Source organism: Leuresthes tenuis, unplaced genomic scaffold (assembly GCF_036924035.1).
Source record: "Leuresthes tenuis unplaced genomic scaffold, fLeuTen1.0.hap1 SCAF_17, whole genome shotgun sequence".
NCBI classification, from domain to species: domain Eukaryota; kingdom Metazoa; phylum Chordata; class Actinopteri; order Atheriniformes; family Atherinopsidae; genus Leuresthes; species Leuresthes tenuis.
In genome coordinates, this window is record NW_027325371.1 from 8,111,352 (window position 1) to 8,132,926 (window position 21,575).

General features: G+C 39.2%; 3 protein-coding genes across 3 annotated transcripts; 1 reads left to right on the plus strand and 2 right to left on the minus strand.

Annotated features, from left to right (window-relative positions):
* Window positions 1-538: 538 nt before the first annotated feature.
* Window positions 539-4,518, minus strand: fzd2 (frizzled class receptor 2). Its single transcript, XM_072368357.1, has one exon. It carries the CDS (start codon window positions 4,334-4,336, stop codon window positions 2,702-2,704), a length of 1,635 nt encoding a protein of 544 aa, XP_072224458.1. The 5' UTR covers window positions 4,337-4,518; the 3' UTR covers window positions 539-2,701.
* A 1,811-nt stretch (window positions 4,519-6,329) lies between these two features.
* moto (minamoto) lies at window positions 6,330-13,865 on the plus strand. Its single transcript, XM_072369257.1, has 7 exons — window positions 6,330-6,392; window positions 8,354-8,526; window positions 8,692-8,796; window positions 9,558-11,061; window positions 11,588-11,722; window positions 12,014-12,188; window positions 12,554-13,865. Exons 1-7 carry the CDS (start codon window positions 6,330-6,332, stop codon window positions 12,742-12,744), a joined length of 2,346 nt encoding a protein of 781 aa, XP_072225358.1. The 3' UTR covers window positions 12,745-13,865.
* Window positions 13,866-14,275: 410 nt separating this feature from the next.
* On the minus strand, window positions 14,276-20,358 carry ccdc43 (coiled-coil domain containing 43). The gene is made up of 6 exons (XM_072369258.1): window positions 20,331-20,358; window positions 16,192-16,416; window positions 15,535-15,628; window positions 14,906-15,041; window positions 14,658-14,713; window positions 14,276-14,518 (listed from the first exon to the last, which is right to left on the minus strand). Exons 1-6 carry the CDS (start codon window positions 20,355-20,357, stop codon window positions 14,331-14,333), a joined length of 726 nt encoding a protein of 241 aa, XP_072225359.1. The 5' UTR covers window position 20,358; the 3' UTR covers window positions 14,276-14,330.
* Window positions 20,359-21,575: the final 1,217 nt, after the last annotated feature.

Genomic DNA, 21,575 nt, shown 5'->3' on the forward strand with positions numbered 1-21,575 from the left:
GGTCCCATTCATTGGTTTTAATAATTTTCCAACAGTAAAAAAAGTTTCATAGTACACTGGCACAAAATCGAACAGTGGCTGCACAATACCAGGCGACACATGCGCTTGTGACTAACAACATGATCTTTTTCTCACATGCCGAGAGCTTCTTTTAATAAGAGCGACATCATAATATCAACTCGAGAAGCATTCTTCCTGTCTCACCCCCAATCCTTGGCTTGTCCCTTCTTGCCCTCAAGCAAGCAGGAAACTGCTGCATGCAAGATTTAAGATCTGAAATCAACAGCATGGGAGACGGTTGCCAATGAAAAAGTGGAGGCCAACATTTAAAAAGAAAAGAATCTACACTAGTTGCTTCATCGTGTTAACCTGAACAGAATGCAAGAGGTTTTTTCACAGAGCTTTAACCATACACCTAGATGTCTTACTTTTATAAAATGTTGTCAAATGTACTAACCGGGTTAATAATCAACATACAATATCAATAATGCAATACAATACATCATGTTTTAGGTTAGAAGCACAACATTTGAGTCCATTTCATTTGGTTCAAAGTTTTATTTCCAAAAATATTCACAAAATCACATTCATGTGTCAACTGATTTGTATTCTGCTTTTCTTCTTTTCTTAGTAGTGTTACTTTGGAGAAAGACAAAAGCAACCAAATAATGCTGAATTTTCCATTATGGTCTCCAAACCCCTCCTCCCATAAACCCAGAAAAAAAAATCACTCTTTTCTCTACAGCACCCCACCCACAGGCCGCCTCTCTTCCCTCCCTTACTCTTCATTTGCTTCTCTGCTTCAGTGCAAAGCCAAACAAGCCAGCCATTAAGTTGAGTTAAGCGCAGGAAGTGGGCCTTCGGGCCAGGCAGCACTATTTACAAGGAGCCAGTCAGATTTCAGCGGCGCTTTGAAGTGAGCAGCACACAGGAGACTGTCTGTCACTAGGCAAAGGCCCAGCACCGCTCCACTGATTCACTTGCACCCCCCACCCCCCTATTCATCTTAGTGAAGACAGGGAGAAAGGCAGGGGGGTTATAGGGGCAGAGCAGAGGAGGTACCAGTAGATTTATTATTTTTACCCCATCTGAGTATCTGCTCTTGCCTTTAATCACTCTAACTTGTCTGTTAATACAACCCATCTTTATTTAACCCCTGTTTCTGCATGTAGGAGAAACAACATCAAGCTGTCCAAAAGGTCATGAGGTAAATAAATTAGTCCTCAAGTAGTGGTAAGGCTCTATTATATGCTTCTTACAGTGAGAGAGAGGTCCAGCCTTAAATAGGAAGTATGTGCAGCATCATGAGCATATCTTAACCTGTGATCTAACAATGTGATAAATGCTCATACAGAATGGTATGTGCGTGTCATTCTCAAATGCCTGCTTTGAGCCCAGAGCTTCTGCTCTGAGGCAAGAGGATCAGCTTTCACCCATCTACTTCATGACATCACTGCCGAAAAGGTTCAGTTTCAGCAGTGCAGTGCTTGGGGGATTCCAAATTGGCACAAAGCAGAGGGGCTTCAAAGATGTAACACCACAGCAAAACTTAGTATCTTTGTTTTCCCTTCACCAAACAGGCAGGCCTGAACATTTTTACACCCATGCAACAGCAGACTTTTCTTGACAGATTATTCATGTTGGTTTAACTGAACTCTCCCTCACAACAAGCAGAAAAGAGTGTCGTGTTTTGTTTAGCACTTGGAGGCAGTGTTGGTGAATGTGTGTAAGGACGCCCTCCACCACATTTGTACAGGTTGGAACCGGTTTCTCATAACACATAGATGTGAAATATTTTTAAATATATAGAGGCGTTGGGAGATTACCAGGAGACGTGTCAGAGACAGATCTCCATTTTGAATTCCAATAATCCTTTTCTCTGTTGCCTGCCAGTCTGAGGCAACAGATGTTCAGGTGTGACAAAACCCTCATCTAGGAGGGTAAACAACATAATTGTTCTTTTTAAGATAATAACTTGCTTGAAATAGAATTTAAAAAAGGACAACTGAATGTATGGAAGACCAAAATATTAACAAAAACTCAAAACAATTTTCCACCGTAAATAAGAAATAAAGCATTTGTGGCTGTTTGATGATATCTGCACATAAATGCGTAGAATAAGCAAAGATTTTGGTTAAAAACAAATAAAGGCACACTGTGATAAGTCAAAAAAGATTTTTGAGTGTCATCCAACAGACCAGAATGTAAACATTGCTGTGTTTTTGTTACTAAAAAGAAGGAAAAAACTAGGAAATAACAAAAAACATGCATCTGGAATTGTGCAGTCTAACAGTGCATATGTACAATGGCAGACAAAGAAAAGTATTTACTTTTTTAAATACAAATATATAATTTGTTGTTTTTACAAAAGCTATTTACAGTTTAATAAAAATGCACATGAAATGTTTACAGAGACCCCTTTCTAGCTGTATTCTTGGCTGTTGGATCATCACTCCCCTGGCGTATGAAGAGTATTTCTATACTGTTATTTGTTCATCCAGTTACGTTTAGTCCATGTACATCCAGCTTTTCTTAGTGTCAAAGCCTAACCCTCAGTTTGGTATGCATCTTGGACTATAAAGCTGAGGCCAATACAAATAGTGTAATACTGTCTGCTCATTGTGCTACTTACAATTCACATGAGGGACAGGTTAGAAAATACAAAAAATGTACTCCCGCAACATTTGAATGTTCCTTTATTCTACACAGTCATTTCTCCATGTTTTCCATTAGTCAGTCTTGTATAGAACTTATGCCAGGAGTGCAGAGTCTTTCCAGACCAGATCCAGAAACCAGATGTGATGCCCACTATCAGTGTCATCAGATACTTGATCATGAAGACAGTGAAATCTGGGGTCATGTGGGGTCCAGCATGCAAAGGGCAGGGAATGGCCAAGCTCCTGCAGTTATGACTGATCCAGCTGCGCTCCCAGTGGGGGCGGAAAGCCTGTTCATAGAAGAAGCAGGCGATAACAATGGTGGCAGGAACAGTATAGAGCACGCTGAATACTCCAATTCGCACCATAAGTCGCTCCAGTTTCTCTGTCTTGGTGCCGTCATGTTTCATGATGGTGCGTATTCTGAACAGTGACACAAATCCGGCCAGCAAGAAAGAGGTGCCGATGAAAAGGTAAATAAAGAGAGGGGCCAACACAAAGCCCCGCAAAGGGTCCAGGTTGCTGAGACTCACAAAGCAGACACCACTAAGCACATCACCTTCAATTTGCCCGATGGCCAGAACACTGATGGTCTTTACAGCTGGCACTGCCCAGGCAGCCAGGTGAAAATACTGAGAGTTAGCTTCTATGGCCTCGTGGCCCCACTTCATACCTGCAGCTAGGAACCAAGTGAGAGACAGGATGACCCACCAGATTGAGCTGGCCATGCTGAAGAAATAGAGCATCATGAAAAGGATGGTGCAACCTTCCTTTTTGGTGCCCTGAACAATGGTCTTATAGCTATCGGGGCTGAAGCTGTCGTTGCACACCACCTTGTCCCCCAGGAAGTAGCCAGCTATGTAGGCAATGGATACCATGGTGTAGCAGCCAGACAAGAAGATAATAGGTCGCTCAGGGTATCTGAAGCGTTGCATGTCAACTAAATACGTGGTTACCGTGAATAATGTAGACGCACAACATAGCACAGACCAGACCAGAATCCATAAGCGAGAAAAATGAATCTCTTTATCACTGAAAAACATGCTCCCACCATTCCTTGATGTCTCACAAGGAGCTGCACAGTCCTTTTCCTCTAAAAAATTATAATTCAGATATGGAGGAACTTTGAGAACAGACGGACAGCGGAATGGCCTATCAAATGAGGAGACAATGGGGATGTCCTGAGTACCCTGGGCAGGCATGATGGGGGGCACAGTGGCAGCAGAGGAGTCGTTTTGTCCCACGCAGATTTGTCCGTCTCCCAGCACAGGGAAGTTCTCACAGCGCAGTCGGTCCGGCCACTGAAAGCCAAACTTGTTCATAAGAGCCTCGCAGCCCTGCTTGGCTCTCTCGCAGATTGACCTGCAGGGCGGAATGGCCTTCTCCAAAACCGTGCAAACTGGCGCATACATAGAGCACAGGAAGAATTTCAACTCTGGCGAGCACTGTACCTTTACAAGGGGGTAGAACTGGTGAACCTCGAGCCCCGCGTCCTCCTGATTATAATGGCCCACTAAATTGGGCATGATGGTTTGGTTGTAGGCTATGTCCGTACACAGTGGTATCGAGATCGGCTGACAAAATCCATGCTCCGGGATCATTATTCCGTTGTCTCCATGATACTGTGCTGATATGCTGAGAGGCAGCAGGAACGCAAAAGACCAAAACAAAAAAGTCATCTTTCCAAGTAAAAGAAGCGATCAACTTGCAGTAAAACTATTTCGAAGTATATTTGTCATCCGCTCTACAAAGAATTCCTCAGCCACAGTAAATTCTGATAGTGAAGACCTGAACACAGCTCTCTTTAGATCTGTATGCTCTCACGCTGCTGGCTGGCTGACTTTTTTCTTTTCAACTAGTCCTATCCTCTCATCAATGTCAAGACAGTTCGCAGTGAGAGTCTGTCCCCATTTACTGACAGCCTTCAAAATAAAGTCCTAATGGCCAACTTTATTCTTGAATTTTATGCAACACTTATATTTACTATCGACAATTACTGACTATTAACAGTCGAGTGGGGGGGGGGGGTACCTAACAAAACATTCAATTTATATTAATATCGAACATGTATCATATCAACACCAGTTCATGTAACATTATCGTAGTCAACAGGCGGTGATGTAACACATGCTTTGATTTTGAAGGCGAAATGCCTTGCATACACGTCGCATTTTGCTCTTATGGTTAAACTTGACTTCACAGATAGATCTGAGTAGCGCAATAAGTCCTTCAGTCCGGAATCTGTTGTACATTTTATTTTGGCTTTGCGCTGCTGTTCAGCACTTTTGACAAAATCTGCGCACCTTTATTTCAGAAAGTAATTGTTCAGGGTTTTGTATAATTTTGGAAAGAGGAATATTTTGGTCTTCAGAGACCTTTAACTGATAAACACCACCAACGGATATATAATCATCCTTATCATCTTCTTGGAAAAGTTTCATAACCACAAATGTAAATATACAGGAAGACAACAATTTCTCGCATTTTTTCAGGAATTCTCAGTAAAAAGCTCTGTGAAATATTTTCAGAATCCCAAAGCTATTAAAAGTGTAGTAGCTTGTAATGAAGTGAAAATGTTTTCTTATGCAAAAAATAAGTGCTTAGTTGATGTAAAAAAAAAAGGAAAAAGGAAAGGTGTTCTTGCTACATGTTCTGTATTTCACTCTTTACCTCCATATTGTGTATTGACCCTCAAGAACATACTGTAGGCTTGTATCATTGTATCATGGGAATAAAAAAATATATCTATAATAATATAATCTATATAATATAATCTCGGTCGTCTCTAAAGTTTATCAATCGGTCAAGTAAATTTTTCAGTTTGTGGACCTGTATACTCTTAGTCAGATTATTATGTACAAACTAAAATAATTGAACTCAGTGAAGCAGAATTGAGTCAAACTGGAAATATGTTACAGTGGAATATGCAAAGATACAATTAAATGTATGATAAAAAAATACTGGCAACAGTCATAATTATTATTATGATATAGGTTGTTATAATTTATAGCTATATATTAATTCATATGATTGTTATTGCAGGTAGACATAACGACAGGGACGGTGACAGGACCATCTGTGTGTCCTCTGAAACTTGGGGGATGGTGTAACACCAGATGTTGCTATGCGCCTAGTCTCTTGCTTAATGTTAATTGGACCAAAAATATATATTTCTCCTTCTCAGCCAATGTGCGTTAAGGTCGCGAGGCCAGCCTCGTACCCTAGTTTAGTTGAAAAAGGGGGGTGGGGGGGGACTCTTCAGCTTTCGAAGATAACCGTGCTGACTGTAACCCAAAAAGAAAGTTCTCAATTTTTCTAAAACTGAAATCTGGTAGGTTTTCTTGATATTCGACGGTTAATGTCGCTCGGATAACTTTAGTTCTGATGAAATGACCTGAATCTCAACTTTAGAAAGGTTTTCAACGTGTAGAAGCTAGCTTAGGTAGCGTCAAAGCTTGCTAACTTAATGCAGTTATAACGTCTTGTTAAGTTAGGTAAATTAGCCTGTAGATTTAGTTTTGAAGTAGTAGTTAACTGATCATTTGACTTATACATTACATATATTACTGCCATTTATACTATATAATGCTATAATGTTCTTAACATTTAATTCTTTGTGCCTTTTTATAGACTAGTAATGGCGTCCTAAAAAAAAGTCACCCGGAGTTCAAAATGGCCTTCGACGGGCATCGGAGTCCATTTGCAAATTCACTTTTTCAGACATACCAGCGTCAAGTAAGTAATGATTTAGGCTGTGGTATAGTATTGGAATGTAGTAAGCCATTATTTCCAAAATTACCAGTATAAGGGTTTTTTAAAAGGTTAGGTTAGTAGGGAGAAACTGTTAATCTATTGAGTTAAAACAGTGGGACAAGAAGATGATGACATCAAATGGATACATTTACTTTTCATTTTATTATTGAAACCTATCAGTGGACTTATTTGTATAAAACTAATTGAAACTGTAACTACCAAGTTAATTAAAATATTTGAGCTGTCTCTTTGCAATTGTATGAATTGCAAAATGTGAAATGAAAGAATGTGACTAAATATATTCCTTTAAAATGTACCAACACTGAAAATCTCCAGCTAATGCGTAAAGATAAAGAGGCAATCCCTTTTATCTGTTTAGATTGTTTCCTTACTGTGCTAGTTACTGATTTATTAACCTAAAAATAAACTCACCAGCAATGAACTAACCATGCCAACTTTGTTGTACCCTCAACCTCAGCAGTATCCCTACATATTTAAAGATTAAGAGCCACTTACAGTACTTTCAATAAATGACTGTTTACACATACCACTGCCGTGCATGTAGGGTGATTTAAAGTGTGTGAGTGACCGTAAATGCGTGTATGACCATTTGTGATGGAATGTCTCTTCCTTGATCTATAAATAAATGAAAGTGTAGCCTACGTCTGTCACAGTTGGTTGTAGACAACCAACTGTGACATTAGTGATGTATCCTGTTTCTGTAAAATTCCACATCTTTTGTTAAGCAATTATTGTATCTAGTTGTAATTATATGAGAGAGAAGTAGTAATGAATAAAGGAATAGATTTGTGATATTTCCTTATGACTTTGTGCATATTGTAATGTTGAACAAGACGTATAAGCCATAGTAAGTTCTGCTGTGTGCATTCAAGCATTATTTTATATAGTGTAAATATGTGAGTCCACTCTAGATATATGAAACTATGACAGTTGGCTCCGAGGACCTACAGGATAGAGCCAAAGATTATTTTAATATAATTTGTTTGCTTTAATACAACTTGGCAGTGATGTAGTGTGAGGGAGAGCTGACAAGCTAGCTCAAGTCTAACAAAAAGATACAGAAATCCTTAAGCTGAAGAGATCAAAACTGTAGATGTACACACATGACAGTATTATAATAATGAGGATGATACGGGTTAGATATACTAGGAAAGGCCAAGGATTAGCAGAAATAATAGCCATCAAAGATAACTCTATTTGTTGTGTGACAGGAACCGGTGATCACTAATGACTGCTAAGACTGCTTTCACAGTACTGTCTATTATCTCAAATAAGCATATGCTTAATACGCAAAGTAGAACAAAATAAGTGAGGACATTTTAATTCTGGAGTATTAAAGTAGACACAAAACAGAACGTAATGCTAAAGGATTAGCTGGTGAGCTTTTAGTCATATCACACAACGCATAACAAAGGACCACTATGCTTTACAGAGTCTGAGCTACAGTTAGAGGTTAAACAACAGAGAATTGAAAGGCAAACTGTTAAATTAGAAATAAAGGCTTAGAGAGCTGTCAAACTGTTTTGCTCCCTGGTCCTTCACTGGTAATCCCCCATGCTCACAAACCTGTTTACAATCAGGGTGAAGCTTATGGTCAAGCTGGTGCTGTTTTACAGAGTGAACCCCAATCCCCTATCAATCTTATATAATTCCAAATGGGATGTAGAAGCCCACTGGAGTGCTGAATGTGCTCTGACCCATTAAGTCTCACTGCATCTTGAACGTGTTTACTTCTGTACTTAGAAGTATCCACTTGTCATCAGGTCATCCAGGATGTATTGTATTATTATAACAGGTGTAAACAGTCTCTAAATGTTGTAATTCGCATCAGTGTGTCTTGTGTGAGGGAGAAAGATATAGGTGTAATGTTCTTTTTCCAACGAGCTACGCACTGATAAATCTTTGCTTCTCTGTTTTTTTAGTCAGGTATTAATGTGGGTGGTTTAAACGGAGGAGGCGTGCCAGTGCCTTTTGTTTCCGTCCCAGGTGCCTCACATCAGGAGCAGGACAATGCATCCTGCATTCCCTGGTCTCACATTACTCAGGATGATCCCTATGAACTTATTAGTTGCAGCCAGACCATCAACAAAAGCAGGTATTTTCATTTACTGTGCTGTCACATGTTCACTCACAATGTATTTTTGATCATGTGTATGTGTCTGTAATATCACTACAATTTTGTCCAGTCAAAATAAGGCTGGCATCAGTTATGCTGTTCAGAAATAACATGTTTTGGAAACACATTTTCTTTACCTTTAAGCAAACCAACTGATAATGTTGACTGTGATGGCGAGGCAGATCTGCAGGGTCTGGTTTCAAATATTTTGGATGAAGCAGAGTCACGGGATAGCTACTACAGTGATAGGTATGTCAAAGGATGGAGTTTTTTCACACTTGTTTCTTATACATTCAGCTATGGATTGTGTCATCTATAGCTGTGACTAGGCATGGGCCAGTATGATGCTCTGATGGTATGATCTAAAGCAAAAAATATCACAGTACCGTGATAGAGCTAACATAAGTCATTTTGAATTGATATTCAAAGAACATATTGAATGCATGGAACATTAAAAAATGCATGCATAGCACTGGATTACACATAGATTTGAACAAAATAAAATATGACCTTTATTGAATATGATAAAAACACAAATAATATATAGAATCCTAATCAGTCAAAGCTATGATATTGATTCTTTTATTTCAGTGTTGGTGCATTTATTTCACCAAGCCTAGAAACACCTACTGTCGTAGCTCGTACTCTCGTCGTTCAGTTTTACTTGAATTTGATTAAAAATAAACTCTCAGTTTACTTAACACTACCCCCTTCAGCCATCATAGGGAGCTGACTGACAGCTGGAGGAAGAGGATAGTATCACTTTATGCAGCACACAGCTTGAGCTCCCTGAATTTTTCGTCTTTGAGTCATAAACAGCTCATGTTGTAGGACAGTAAGACAGAAACCTGTAATGGTTTTGAAAGCGTGACTTTTTAAAACTTTGGTCTACCTTGACACCAGAAACTGGTCCATGCTTAGCTGCGACAGAGTAAGAAATCAGAAAATACAGTACATATTAGGTTTATGAACACTGACTTTGAATTAACTTCTCAATTGTTTTTTAAAAGCCTTCCTACATGCAATCCCATCTGGTCTCCAAAGACACTGAGAGAAGAACTCCTGCAGTATTTTCATTCAGAGGCAAAAACACTCCATAACCCTTCATTTCCCTCGAACCATCTGTCCCATGAGACTTTCAGCAAAGCACAGCAACAGTCAGTGGCCAAAGAAGTTGAAGAGCTGAGTCAACAGTCCAGTGGCCTTGCTACCAAACAATGGCTATTTAATTTGCCTGATGGAGACAGTCATTCTTTTCGACCTCAGAAACTGCCACCGGGTCTATCAGTGCCCAACACAGTAAAAACCGACCCATATCAAATGCAACAGAGTAAATATGTCAGCATGTCGGCTTATAATGACAGAGGGAATGATCAGCCAATGAACAATTTCCCTGAGCTCATTGACATCTTTAGACCCCAAAATGAAATGAACAGCTCCTGCTTAGATGCTTTCTATGAAGATCACTACATCCAAAGCAATGCAAATTCAGTTTGTAATGAGCAGTATTTTCCAGAGGACATGAACCAATTGATCAACAGTTCTCAGTCATTTATGGCTTATGAGCATGATAAGATTTGCAATGGAGAGTTTCCAAACATATACAAGCAGACAGCCGGCATACACAAAGAAGACTGTGTGACAGAACAATGGAAAATCTCAAGTCCTGCAATGTCAACACAAAGTCCACTTGCAATGCAGGTCCCAAAACAGCTGTTGGGAGACCTGGGGGCAGTGCAGAGGGGAAGAAATGGAGGAGTGAGGAAACAAACATTCAAACTTGATGCCTTTCAAGGTCTTCCTGATTTCAACCCGCACCACACAGAGCTCTTTCATCAATCAAAGGCATTCTCTGCACCTGTGAACCTCCCAAACCATCACCTAAACAGGATGACAATGAACAGAGAGAACATTAATCTAAGCATGAACCAGTATTCAAAGCTCTGCATGCAACAGAGCCAGATGAATAAAAAGTTCAAGCCACAGATGCAGAAAGAAAAAAAGAGGATGCATATGTCAGGATTTCTGGAAGGGATCTCTCGGAGGCAGCGAACCAACACTCACATGACAGAGGTGGAGAAACAGCCCTTCTCACAAAACCCATACTTCAATTTCCAGGGGAATGTCCAGTCTCAGATCCGTGATGGAGAAAACGGCATGGTCACATCAGGCAATATACAGCAGTTCACGCCTTTCATGTATCCTGTAAATGACCTCAAGAGGCACTCTGGCATACCCATTAACTCGAACTTCAGCTCCAGATCCACACTGTCCCATGGACATGGTGTTCCTGGTATGGATATGAACGGTATGGTGCCAGCTAATGAGGCTGCAGCTCTCAGCTCTTATGTCAGTGACATGAGGGCCCACAGAGGAGAGACCATGTATCATGGCATGGTCCCAGCCCTGACACCACCACTGATGATGACTCAAGGAGGACCTGTGATCCAGCTTTACTTCTATCTGGATGAGTGCTACGAACAGTGGAGGTGTTTGGAGAAGGAGAGAAAGAAGGTGTGCTTTTGAAATCTAATTTTCTTCCATCATAAGAATATGTCTTGGGGTGATTATCAAGTGTATTGTAAGAGCTATTTTTTAGATATGAATTTTTGAAAACATTTTTGGTAGTTAATTTTCCTTGTATATACTTATACAGCTCTATTTAAATCATACCAGCCTAAACATTTAATGTAGGCCTGCCCTCATGGCACAGTTTAACCATGAAAAAGAGAAAAAATGTACTCAAGTGCCCAAATGTACTAATGAACAAATGTTTTAAAGCGGTTTGATTAATTCCTTATAAATGTCATCTTGCACACAGACACAACAAATACTTAAAGGATACACTTTATATGTCCTTGATTACAATTGTCCTTATGGACTACACGATGAGTTAGACATTTTACCCCCACATTTTTATTTAAATGGGTAATGACAATTATACAATAACTTTCTTTTCTTTATTTTTATGTCAATTTATTTATTTAGCTTTTTGTCATCGTTTGTTTTTGTTCATTCTTTAATTGGCTTTATAATTTAGGCTGAGATCGTCCTTAGAAAGACATTTCCCGGGAGAAGGACCACTGCAGTGACCAGCACTAATCTACCCAAAACTCCACCAAACCCTACAAGAATTGACCACCTCGTTGTCAATCACATGAGAGAACAAGCAAAGGTGAAACCTCTAACTTTACTACCTACATACTGCCACCTACAGCTGAAGTTTGTCACATAAGGTGAAGGTAATGTTTACCTGATTTTCAATGAGGCAAAGAGTTGTGTAAGAACTAATGAATAAAGTCTCACAACAACACAAGTGCAGGGCTCAAATCTTGGCTTTGTTCGTTTTTAAGAGATTCTTGTATATCAGAATTTTCCCTTTTTCCCGTCCAAAAAATTAGGATTTGCTGTAGTTCTCTTGTACAAAAAAATGATTTAAAGAAATCTTTATGTTTTTGCGTTGCAGGTGTCGAGCCTTCTGGTTCGAATGAAGTGTCTGTGTGGCACACCTCTACATATCAACATCCAAACAGCACTGAAAAGCCATCATATGGCTGTTTGTATCACTCAGGCAAGATGCAAGGACGGTGCGAACATGACCAAACACCAGCAGCAGGGACTTCATTTCACAGAGGACAGAGGTATTCGTATTTCTGTGGCTATGTGCACATGCACAGCAGTATTCCAGCTATTGATTTTAATCTGAAATAGGCAATATTCTGATTATGTCATCTTCATGAGTTGCAGATGAGATAGTCCATTTATATTCCCATTTACATGTTACAGAGCGTACTCTGATTAATTGCCTAATGTAGATCTAATGTCCGTGTAGGATCCATAGTCTTAGTTGTAGCCCTATTATAAAAGTATTTTTAATGGCTTTTTCACTGTAAAGTCTTAGTTATTATTGGAATATTGCTGTGAATGTAAATGTATCCAGTGGTGACATGCTGTGGGCTTTTTCTTTCTGACTTGCTTCTGGTCCTAACTTGTTTCTGTTTCAAAGACACCTTGTTGATGGTCATGGCACTGAAAGACCTGGCTGCCAGCACCAGGAGGCTCTGCTCGGCTCTGTGGTGTGCCCTCCAGATGACACTGCCAAAACCTCCCAAGATGGAAGAGCACCATGTTTACGAAGAGGCCACATGCACAGAGAGGTGCTCCTCCTTGTTTCAGGGTTACTCTTTTCGGTTATAACTTAGCAGGATACAAGTATGAGTTAAAAGTTTTGATTAAGGTGGTAGGAATACACGCTCTTATGGTATTACGTTGCTTCAGGTCAGCATGACATTTTATCTGCAAAGCAGTGATCACTGCAGAAAATGAGAGATCTTGAAGCTTGATGATGACTGAATTTTTTGGCACCAAAGCGCCTGTTTTGTTGTGCCAGAACTGCATGAAATTTAAGTTACCCTGCTGCATCTTAACTTAATTTCATTTAATTAGTGTCAGCTCCAAATCAACATGAATCTTGTACCATCATTGTTGTATTTAAAGACACTATTTATGTAGAAGATTTCAGTGAATTCTTCGTTTTAATTATTTATTGGAATATAATTGAACCCGAGTTCTAGGTATTCCCGAGCAATAATTGAGTCACCAAGGGCAGAAGTTTGAAATTAGCGTGCTAAGTATTAAATTCTTTTCTGAATGTTCCAATCAATTTCTGCTATTCTGTTTCTTCTCATGTAATCTTAATATTCTGTAATCAGACACGTCTTTTTTCTTTCATCTTTAGTTCAATTTAAAATGTGCCAGTACTCAGACTTCTGAGAAAAAGACTCCCTACATTTAAACATGAATCAACCATCCCATTTGAAATAGTTTTAACGTCATATCAGTGAAGTGTTACAGCTAAGTTGAAAGGGTTCTGTCAGCACAGTGTCGTCTTACACTTGCTACATCTCAATAGTTAACAATGAGCATGTAAAATGACCTATTAACACGTTCTTGTTTCTGACGCTTAAATCCTCCCGCTGTTAACTCTAATCATCAGTTTGTTGTACTTATCTGAAATTTAGGTGACAAAAACTTAAAAGTCTCAGTGTTTAAATGTAAAAGTATAGATAACATTGCTGACAAATGTTATCAGTGAAGCGTGACAGTTTATAAGGGATCTATTTATGTATTCACTCGAGCTAATCCTTGTAACAACTCTCTGGAAGCATTTGTGTTTAGATTTACTTTGTGTCAGCATTTTGCTATACTACTATGTCTTCTAAGTATAAGCAGTGTTGTTCTATTTATTAACTGTACTTTTAATGTTCCGGTTGTGCATTTTTTTTCTTGCTACTTGTTCTGAGCATGAGATTTAAGAATAAAACCATAAACATTCAAATGATGGTATGTGTTATATTTGAGTGATCATCTAGCAACGTTTGATCTTAATCTCTGAGGAATATATAGAAAGTAAAACTAAAAGCATCAAAAAACAAACGAGTTGGTGTCGTTTGCCAGCAAAACTTGGTTTTATTTAAAGGTTGTGCACAAATATCGGGCATTTTGGGGAGTGTCACTCATTACATGAACTACATGCATTGGAAGAATTAATTTATTTTACAAACAGAAGTCTGAATTCACACAGCTGTCCTCACATGAAGGTTTGCAGCTCTTTCCAAATCAAATTTTATCAGTGTCAAAGGAGGGTCTGATGAACAAGATGTTCAAATATTGAATGATGCAACTGACATTTGGCTGTAAAGAGGCAAAGACCAGTTTATAATTTGCATTTTATTTTCCTGTAAGAAAACCTAATCACATAAAAAGTGTCCTTTCTTTTACTTCTATCTTTTGCGTTCGCCCTTCTGTGTACGCTTCTTCTCCTTGTCTTTTCTCTCTTGTTTGGATAGTTTGTCCTTCTCTCGCTGCATCTTGTCCATTTCTTTCTTCTTCTGAGCGTCTTCGCGAGCCTGATCCCGCTTCTGCTTTTGTCTGCTGAGCACCTGCTCCACGTTGGTGTTTCTGAACAGGGCTGAAACTCAAGAGTAAAGGTCAACCGGTTGAAAACAGAAGTACTCTGAGAATTAGTCAATACTACCACACTGGAAGGGTAAATTTACTGGGATAGTGTAATGTGCAACTTTAATGATCAACAACTTCCGAAAGGATACATTTATCACTTGGAATGAAGTCGTTTGCACTTGTTGGCTCCTCTTCTTCAGCTTCAGTGTGTTTGTTAAGGAAAGGGCTGACACCTTGAACATTGCAACTGTACTGTATAAGAGACCAAGATGTGCTTCCCTGAGCTTGCAAATGGACCCTGTCTCTGCTTGGTCAAAGACATGTTCATAAAGTAAAAAATAAGAAGTATTTCCTCAACTAGGGGCAGCCATACAGTTCTCTACAAAGTCAAGGATATTCCTCTCCGTCCGTTACGTTTGCGTATTGAGCAAGCAGGGCTTCTTTCCTCTTCTTCGACTCCTCAGACACCTCCTTCTGTTTGACCACAATCTGAGCTTGTTTTTCTATCATACTGGCAATGGCCTGAACCTCGGCTACAGAAAGGGGAAACATACCAACAGAGAAACTGTAAAATCATAACATTTAGTGCCGTAATAAAAGAACCCGTCTTTTGCCTCAAAGGTACCTGTGAGAGTCTAAGGCTTCAGGCCTTATGTACATACTCAGTTAAAAATCTGATTCCAAGGATATCATACAACCAGAACAAACTCTTATGACCACAAGAGCACTTGGTGCTTTCGGTAAACATCTTTTGGCATTCTGCGCCAAACTCAAAGCAAACCATCCAAAGGTGGAGTTAATGTGGCCATTTGTGACAAGTATTAAAGACCAACTCATCTTCATTTAGTCACAATTCAAATGACATTTTTTTCAGTGTGCTATGTTTGTATTAACTTACAATTGCACTAAAACGCACTGTTTATCGTTTTGCCACATAGGATCCTTCTAACAGGGATAATTTGTAGCACATTATTTGTTAGATGGAATGACAACAGGAAGTTAAAATCCAAATTATTTCATAAATACCATCTTCGGCATTTTTTCTGGCTGCTGATCGGCTGGAACATTCCGTCCACTGCTTGATGATCTGTTTGCAGACATCTTCCATGGTATCCTCATCCTGCATACAGCGTAATACAAGTCAGGAACAAGTTATGAATCACTGATAGCATGAGATACACCGTGGTACAGTGACTAAATAACTTATTGATCTACTAGAGGCTGACATAATATTTTCGGCCAAGTTGGATGCAATATTTATCATAATATAGTCACAAAATGAACCGTGAGTGTCCACAGGTTGGAAAACAGTGAGAGGATTACTGACTTGGATCTCTAACAAACAGCCCCGTTTCGGTTAAACAACCTCCGTGAACCCTGTCAATGTTTTAGTTGTTGTTGTTTGGTGTGTGCCAGAAGCGGATTATGACTACAGACAATGACATGTTTGTAAGAAAATGATTTTTTTTAAAAAGCGTATTGAGAAGCGAAAAGCTCGTTTCTCTTTATGTTGTATGGACCTTAAATAAAGAGACATAGCCGAGTCTAACTCAGATATTAAGCTCAACAAATAACAGCTGACATCAGCGCAATCGTTGGTCCCACCCGGCACTCAAGACAGACAGCAGCAAATGAGAAAACAGCCTCGGTGTCTGAGCAGAACATGCCGCCTCGGATATTCACCAGAAACGCGGATAAAATTCCTTGAAGCGCATCTTCTTTCTCCTCGTCGTTCTCCTCCTCTTGTAGAATCCCTAAAATGTACGCCCCGTAGACTTCACGGTCCACTTCTAACGAGTCCAGCCGTTCATTTAACCAGCTTTCAAACTCCCCGGTGTCTGACAGGGGCGCCGCCATCTTGGCGCTTTGGGGTCTTTCGCTCGCCGCTCGGCTGCCCTTTGTTGTTGCCTGTGTAAAAAAAAAGTTAAAAAAACAGAGAAAATAATTACTTATGCTTCACGTTTTAGCTTTACGAACGACACAGTAGCCGCATTGGTACAAGTAACATTATTGTCATACTTTAATCTTATATGCCAAAGAACGATTTATAACAGGTCGATGATATGTTATGTAGTGCTTTTATGGACCTAGAAAGTCCCATTATCTCATCTGAGACAAGATCGTATATGATTTATTAAATCTTCAACAAGAACTACATTTCTATATATTATTACTCTTACTATTATGATCTTTATTATGGTTATTATTATGGGGGAATGTCCAAAGAAAACTTCTGTACTTGTGTATATGAATATGAATGTTTTTACATACAATATTTATGACTGAACGTTCATCCACCATGTCTCTACAGTGAAATAATCACAAGGAGTTGGAGTTCTTTTTTCTCCTGCATTGCACTCATATTGCCACACATTCTTATTGCTCTTTGCTGGTGTGAACCTGTTGAGAAAAGGAATCAACATCCTCCATAGAAGAAATCTGAGAGATTTAAAAAAACGTACTCATAAATTACAGCTTCTAGTCGATGAACACATGCCTCATAAACCTTTTATTTGAATGAAAATGTCTGTAATAACTTTTCCATGCTGCTAGTCTGGCTTGTTACATCAATTTCAACAGCCAAAATTTCAGGCAGTGCTGCATGCCCAGCATTGGCAGGCCCTTGAGGATCTGGGAACACTGCCACAATTAGGACAGTTTTTGACTGGAAATATATTTTCTATTGCCCTAAAGAAGTCCTTGCAGAGCTACTTATGTACTCTCTTATAGGCTTTGAGCACCAGGCGTGTCAGCAGTAGTCTAATTGAAATGATGATTTCATAATTATGAGTTTTCTTTTCAAAACCAGTGGGTAACTGGTAGTCTAACAGCTTTTATAACAACAGAATGATGAACTAAATTGTTCTCATTAAATGGTCCACAACAAATTTATCATTGCATAAACGAGTGTGACACTGTCTTTGGCCACTGGATGGAGGTAGAAGACAGATTTGTTTTCTGTTATGCTGGAGACACAGATACCTTTACAATACATGATGTCGTTCGAACCTTATTTTGTATGTAATTAATCTAAGTTGCTCTATACATATACATCAGAGTCAGTTTGTGTAAGTATAATTGTGAGCATTGCCGTGGAATAAGAAAATGCCCTGCCAGATGTTTGTTCATTCTCTTTCATTTGACACTGGGAAAAAATACAACACCTCCCAGCTGTTTGAATATATTAAACAATGTTTCCATGTGAATGGTTTGATTTCACTTTTGAAAGAAGGCAGTTTGTGCACGGGTGCTTATTAGTTATCCCGCATCCTCTAGTTATACCACTAATACACAATTACACACACACAAGCACATGAACACGCACACACACTGTCTTTCCTAGTGCTCCTAAATAATAGCTTCACACGTCGCTGGCCTTGCAGTAATGAAGTGTGAAGCTTCTGTGATGCCACAGGGAGACTGCTGCATGGAACTTTAATATCTATGTTAGTACACCACCTTCAGTTGTTTACCGCCCAGATACATACGCTCAAATATTTAGATCGCTTTTTCTAAAGGCAAAATTCATCTAATGTTCATCAAATACCCTCTAAAAAGCAAAAACACAACAAAGAACACAACCCTGATAAGTTTTTTGTATCAAGAACAGTGCTTATTAGTGTGATCTTATTGTGCTGACCGTGTTTTGTGTAAATTGCAAGTTTTGACCCAAAACAAACTGGACCTTTAAAGGTCCTATGCATAATTTATTGTTGATTTGGGTTTTTATTGACACAATGATGTTTGCAAAAGTTTTAATAACAGCTATAACAGAAAAGGGCAGAAAAAGTTTAAGTTTGAAATGTTCAAAGTTTTAGTTTCATTGATGTCCTTTCAGGCTCCCACTTTATTTTATTCTAAATTGTTGTAGCCAGTACAAATTATGAAATACTTTCATTTCACGTAACCAACTGACGCAGTAGCTCCCTAGTAAGAGAGGGATGTACTAGGAAGGGAAAACTGCCATTAAAACAAGCTGGCATAGTCATATTTGAAGCTAAGGGATCCAGGGTTGGTGCATAATGCCATTGCCTCTCATAGTGCTGCGTAGCTTTAGGACGCCTGTCCTATTTATATTGAGGGGCTGTAGATTGATGCGAAATGACGAGTGCTGCGAGGCTGCAGAGTGGGTGGGCATCCACATGCTCTGCTCCACAGGCAACCCTCTACTTCTATACACACATACATACACACAGATGCACACTTGTCTTCATGTACCAATGCCACCAGCTTTGGAAGAGCCCTACAGTCTCAATGTGCAATGTCCTCTCTCTGTCAACATATCCTCTATCCCAGCGCTAATGTGACAGAATATAACCAGAGCCCAGAACAACTAGGCAGTACAGAGAAATAAAAAACAGCATGTGTACCAGGCATGTTTCCTCATCATCTCAAGCAGTTGGTTTTCTTGTGACTTGGTAGCACGACATGTAGCAACATTAAACACAAGATGCTTGCAATTCTGTTGAATAAGCTTTTAAATCAGCGTTTGATTTCTTTATTTTGTCATGTAGTGAAAATTAATCTTATGCAACATCTATTTGATATTTTTCACAGTGCTGAAGATTATTGCGATTGAAATAAACTTAGGAGTCTATGATTCATTTTCACTATATAACAAATGTACTTTTACAGACACGCAAGCTCAAATCTCTCTGTGCTGAGATTCAGTTTTATGTTAGAAACACCAGTAACTTAGAGGTGTAGGCCCTTTTCATACTGCCTGTGAAAGGTGTGATTGTTGTGCTTTAAACATGTTTTGTCCTGTTTCTAAGGTTTGAGGACAGAGAAAAAAGGTCAAAGTTGATGCAGCTCTCAGCCAGTAGTGTAGGAAACCAGAATCGATGTTTGTGTGAAGAAGAGCCAGCAAAGCCAAACATGCTGCTTTAGACATCCTGACGCTGTCGTCACTCCTATTATTCTACAACGCTGACGCGTTATTTCAAACCAGAAGATGAGATAAGGATCAGCAGTCTCTGTTTGGTTAATATGAACGGGCCAAGGTTAGACGTTTGTATTTGGTAATATAATAAGATCTCTGCGTGACAAGAGTTTTAAACTCCCCTTTATGGCATTGATTAAACCTCTGAAAACTCATCAGTGTTTGTTAATGCATACTTACGTTTTTTCTTTCCCTGCACAATAACATCTCAAAATGTTTCAGATGTAACTCTTCTTCTTTACTTGTTGAATATAGTTTAGTTTATTTGCACATTTCAAAATGTAAAGTCAAGACAAAAAAAAGCAAAAAAAAAAAAGAGAGAGAGTAAGTAAAGAAAGAAGAAATAAAAACAAATAAGAAGCAGGTGAAGCAGAAACCAACTTTGGGTTTATCACAAAACCTCCCTTAAAGAGAAACAACAGCAAAAGTTTTGGTCAAATATTCAGAAAAAGACAAAACAACAAAAAATTGTATGTTGAAGAACAAACAGACATCATATTATACAGCACACTATCTTTTTGACATTTCTTTGTCTTACACATCTGGACAGAGAGTCGACTATAAAGGTTAAATTTGTAACTGTTATAGTTTATGTTTTAATATTCTTGTTTTCGGGTTCTTATGTTTCTATGTTTCTTGCCATGTTTTTTCCCCTGTCACTTAGCTTCACTCAAGTCACTTGTTTTCTGATCCACAGCTGCACATCATCACCAATCACCTCCCCACAGTTTATAGTTTCCAGATTCTGTCTCACTCATTGCAAAAAAAATCCTCACTTCCCTTTAATGTTCTCGTCGAAATACTAAGTCTGGTTTTGCTGCTTAGTCTTGTTTGTTATTCATTGTCTGGTTAATTCATAGTCTTGTTTCACTTGTCTTACCTTTGTTTTTGGAATAAACCTTGTCATTTTGAAGTCTGCATCTGGGTCCCCCCTTCCTGCACCACGTCCCTGAAAGTATCATTGATGGTGGGAATTAAAGGTTTTTAATTAGTTTTTATTGTAAAATGTAATTATAAATGTTTTTTATTATTAAAAAAGTGATCTAAATGCTAAAATTTCATTCAGTAATTAAACTCCATGGTATCTAATAAAATACTTTCCCAAAGATGTATGACACATTTGTTGGTACATGTTGTAGGTACATGTTGTAGATTTGCGTAGTTGAACAGTGATTCCTTTTGGAATTACAAATGAAACATGTTTTGAAGCTTTCTACCTAATCAATACTCGTGCACTTCACCTTAAAAATAAAAGTACATATTTGATGGATATTGATATTATGGATAGTCAAGACTACACTTAAAGTAGAGTGGAGAAATTTTATCAAAGGGTTTCGAAAAAGTGGCTATTCAAAGAAAACATTGTTGCAACAACAGAATTTTATGAAGATATTCAAGAAAGTGGTGATGGTATTACAATGAGTAACCAGGTAAGACGGGAATGTATAACAATATGGATGTGATCCTTCCTTAGAGATTATATATAGAAATGGTCCTAACGTGGTACCCCACATTGTATCACCTCTGCAGGTTTGGAACCCACACGTACACAGGGAGAACCCACACATACACAGGGAGAACCCACACATACACAGGGAGAACCCACACATACACAGGGAGAACCCACACGTACACAGGGAGAACCCACACATACACAGGGAGAACCCACACGTACACAGGGAGAACCCACACGTACACAGGGAGAACCCACACGTACACAGGGAGAACCCACACGTACACAGGGAGAACCCACACATACACAGGGAGAACCCACACATACACAGGGAGAACCCACACATACACAGGGAGAACCCACACGTACACAGGGAGAACCCACACGTACACAGGGAGAACCCACACATACACAGGGAGAACCCACACGTACACAGGGAGAACCCACATACACAGGGAGAACCCACACGTACACAGGGAGAACCCACACATACACAGGGAGAACCCACACGTACACAGGGAGAACCCACACATACACAGGGAGAACCCACATACACAGGGAGAACCCACACGTACACAGGGAGAACCCACACATACACAGGGAGAACCCACACGTACACAGGGAGAACCCACACATACATAGGGAGAACCCACATACACAGGGAGAACCCAC

Bases quoted from the DNA above. Each gene is read 5' to 3' on its own strand.
- ccdc43 (XM_072369258.1), bottom strand. From the start codon at position 20,357: ATGACAAGGTTTATTCCAAAAACAAAG. The intron at 14,714-14,905 runs ATATCCTTGACT...TAACAAACACAC, and splicing joins AACGTAACGGACGGAGAGGA to TGAAGCTGAAGAAGAGGAGC. The intron at 14,519-14,657 runs GTATCCTTTCGG...CTTGAGTTTCAG, and splicing joins CTTCATTCCAAGTGATAAAT to CCCTGTTCAGAAACACCAAC.
- moto (XM_072369257.1), top strand. From the start codon at position 6,330: ATGGCCTTCGACGGGCATCGGAGTCCATTTGCAAATTCACTTTTTCAG. The intron at 8,527-8,691 runs GTATTTTCATTT...TTTACCTTTAAG, and splicing joins CAGACCATCAACAAAAGCAG to CAAACCAACTGATAATGTTG. The intron at 11,723-12,013 runs GTGAAACCTCTA...TTTGCGTTGCAG, and splicing joins ACATGAGAGAACAAGCAAAG to GTGTCGAGCCTTCTGGTTCG.
- fzd2 (XM_072368357.1), bottom strand. From the start codon at position 4,336: ATGACTTTTTTGTTTTGGTCTTTTGCGTTCCTGCTGCCTCTCAGCATA.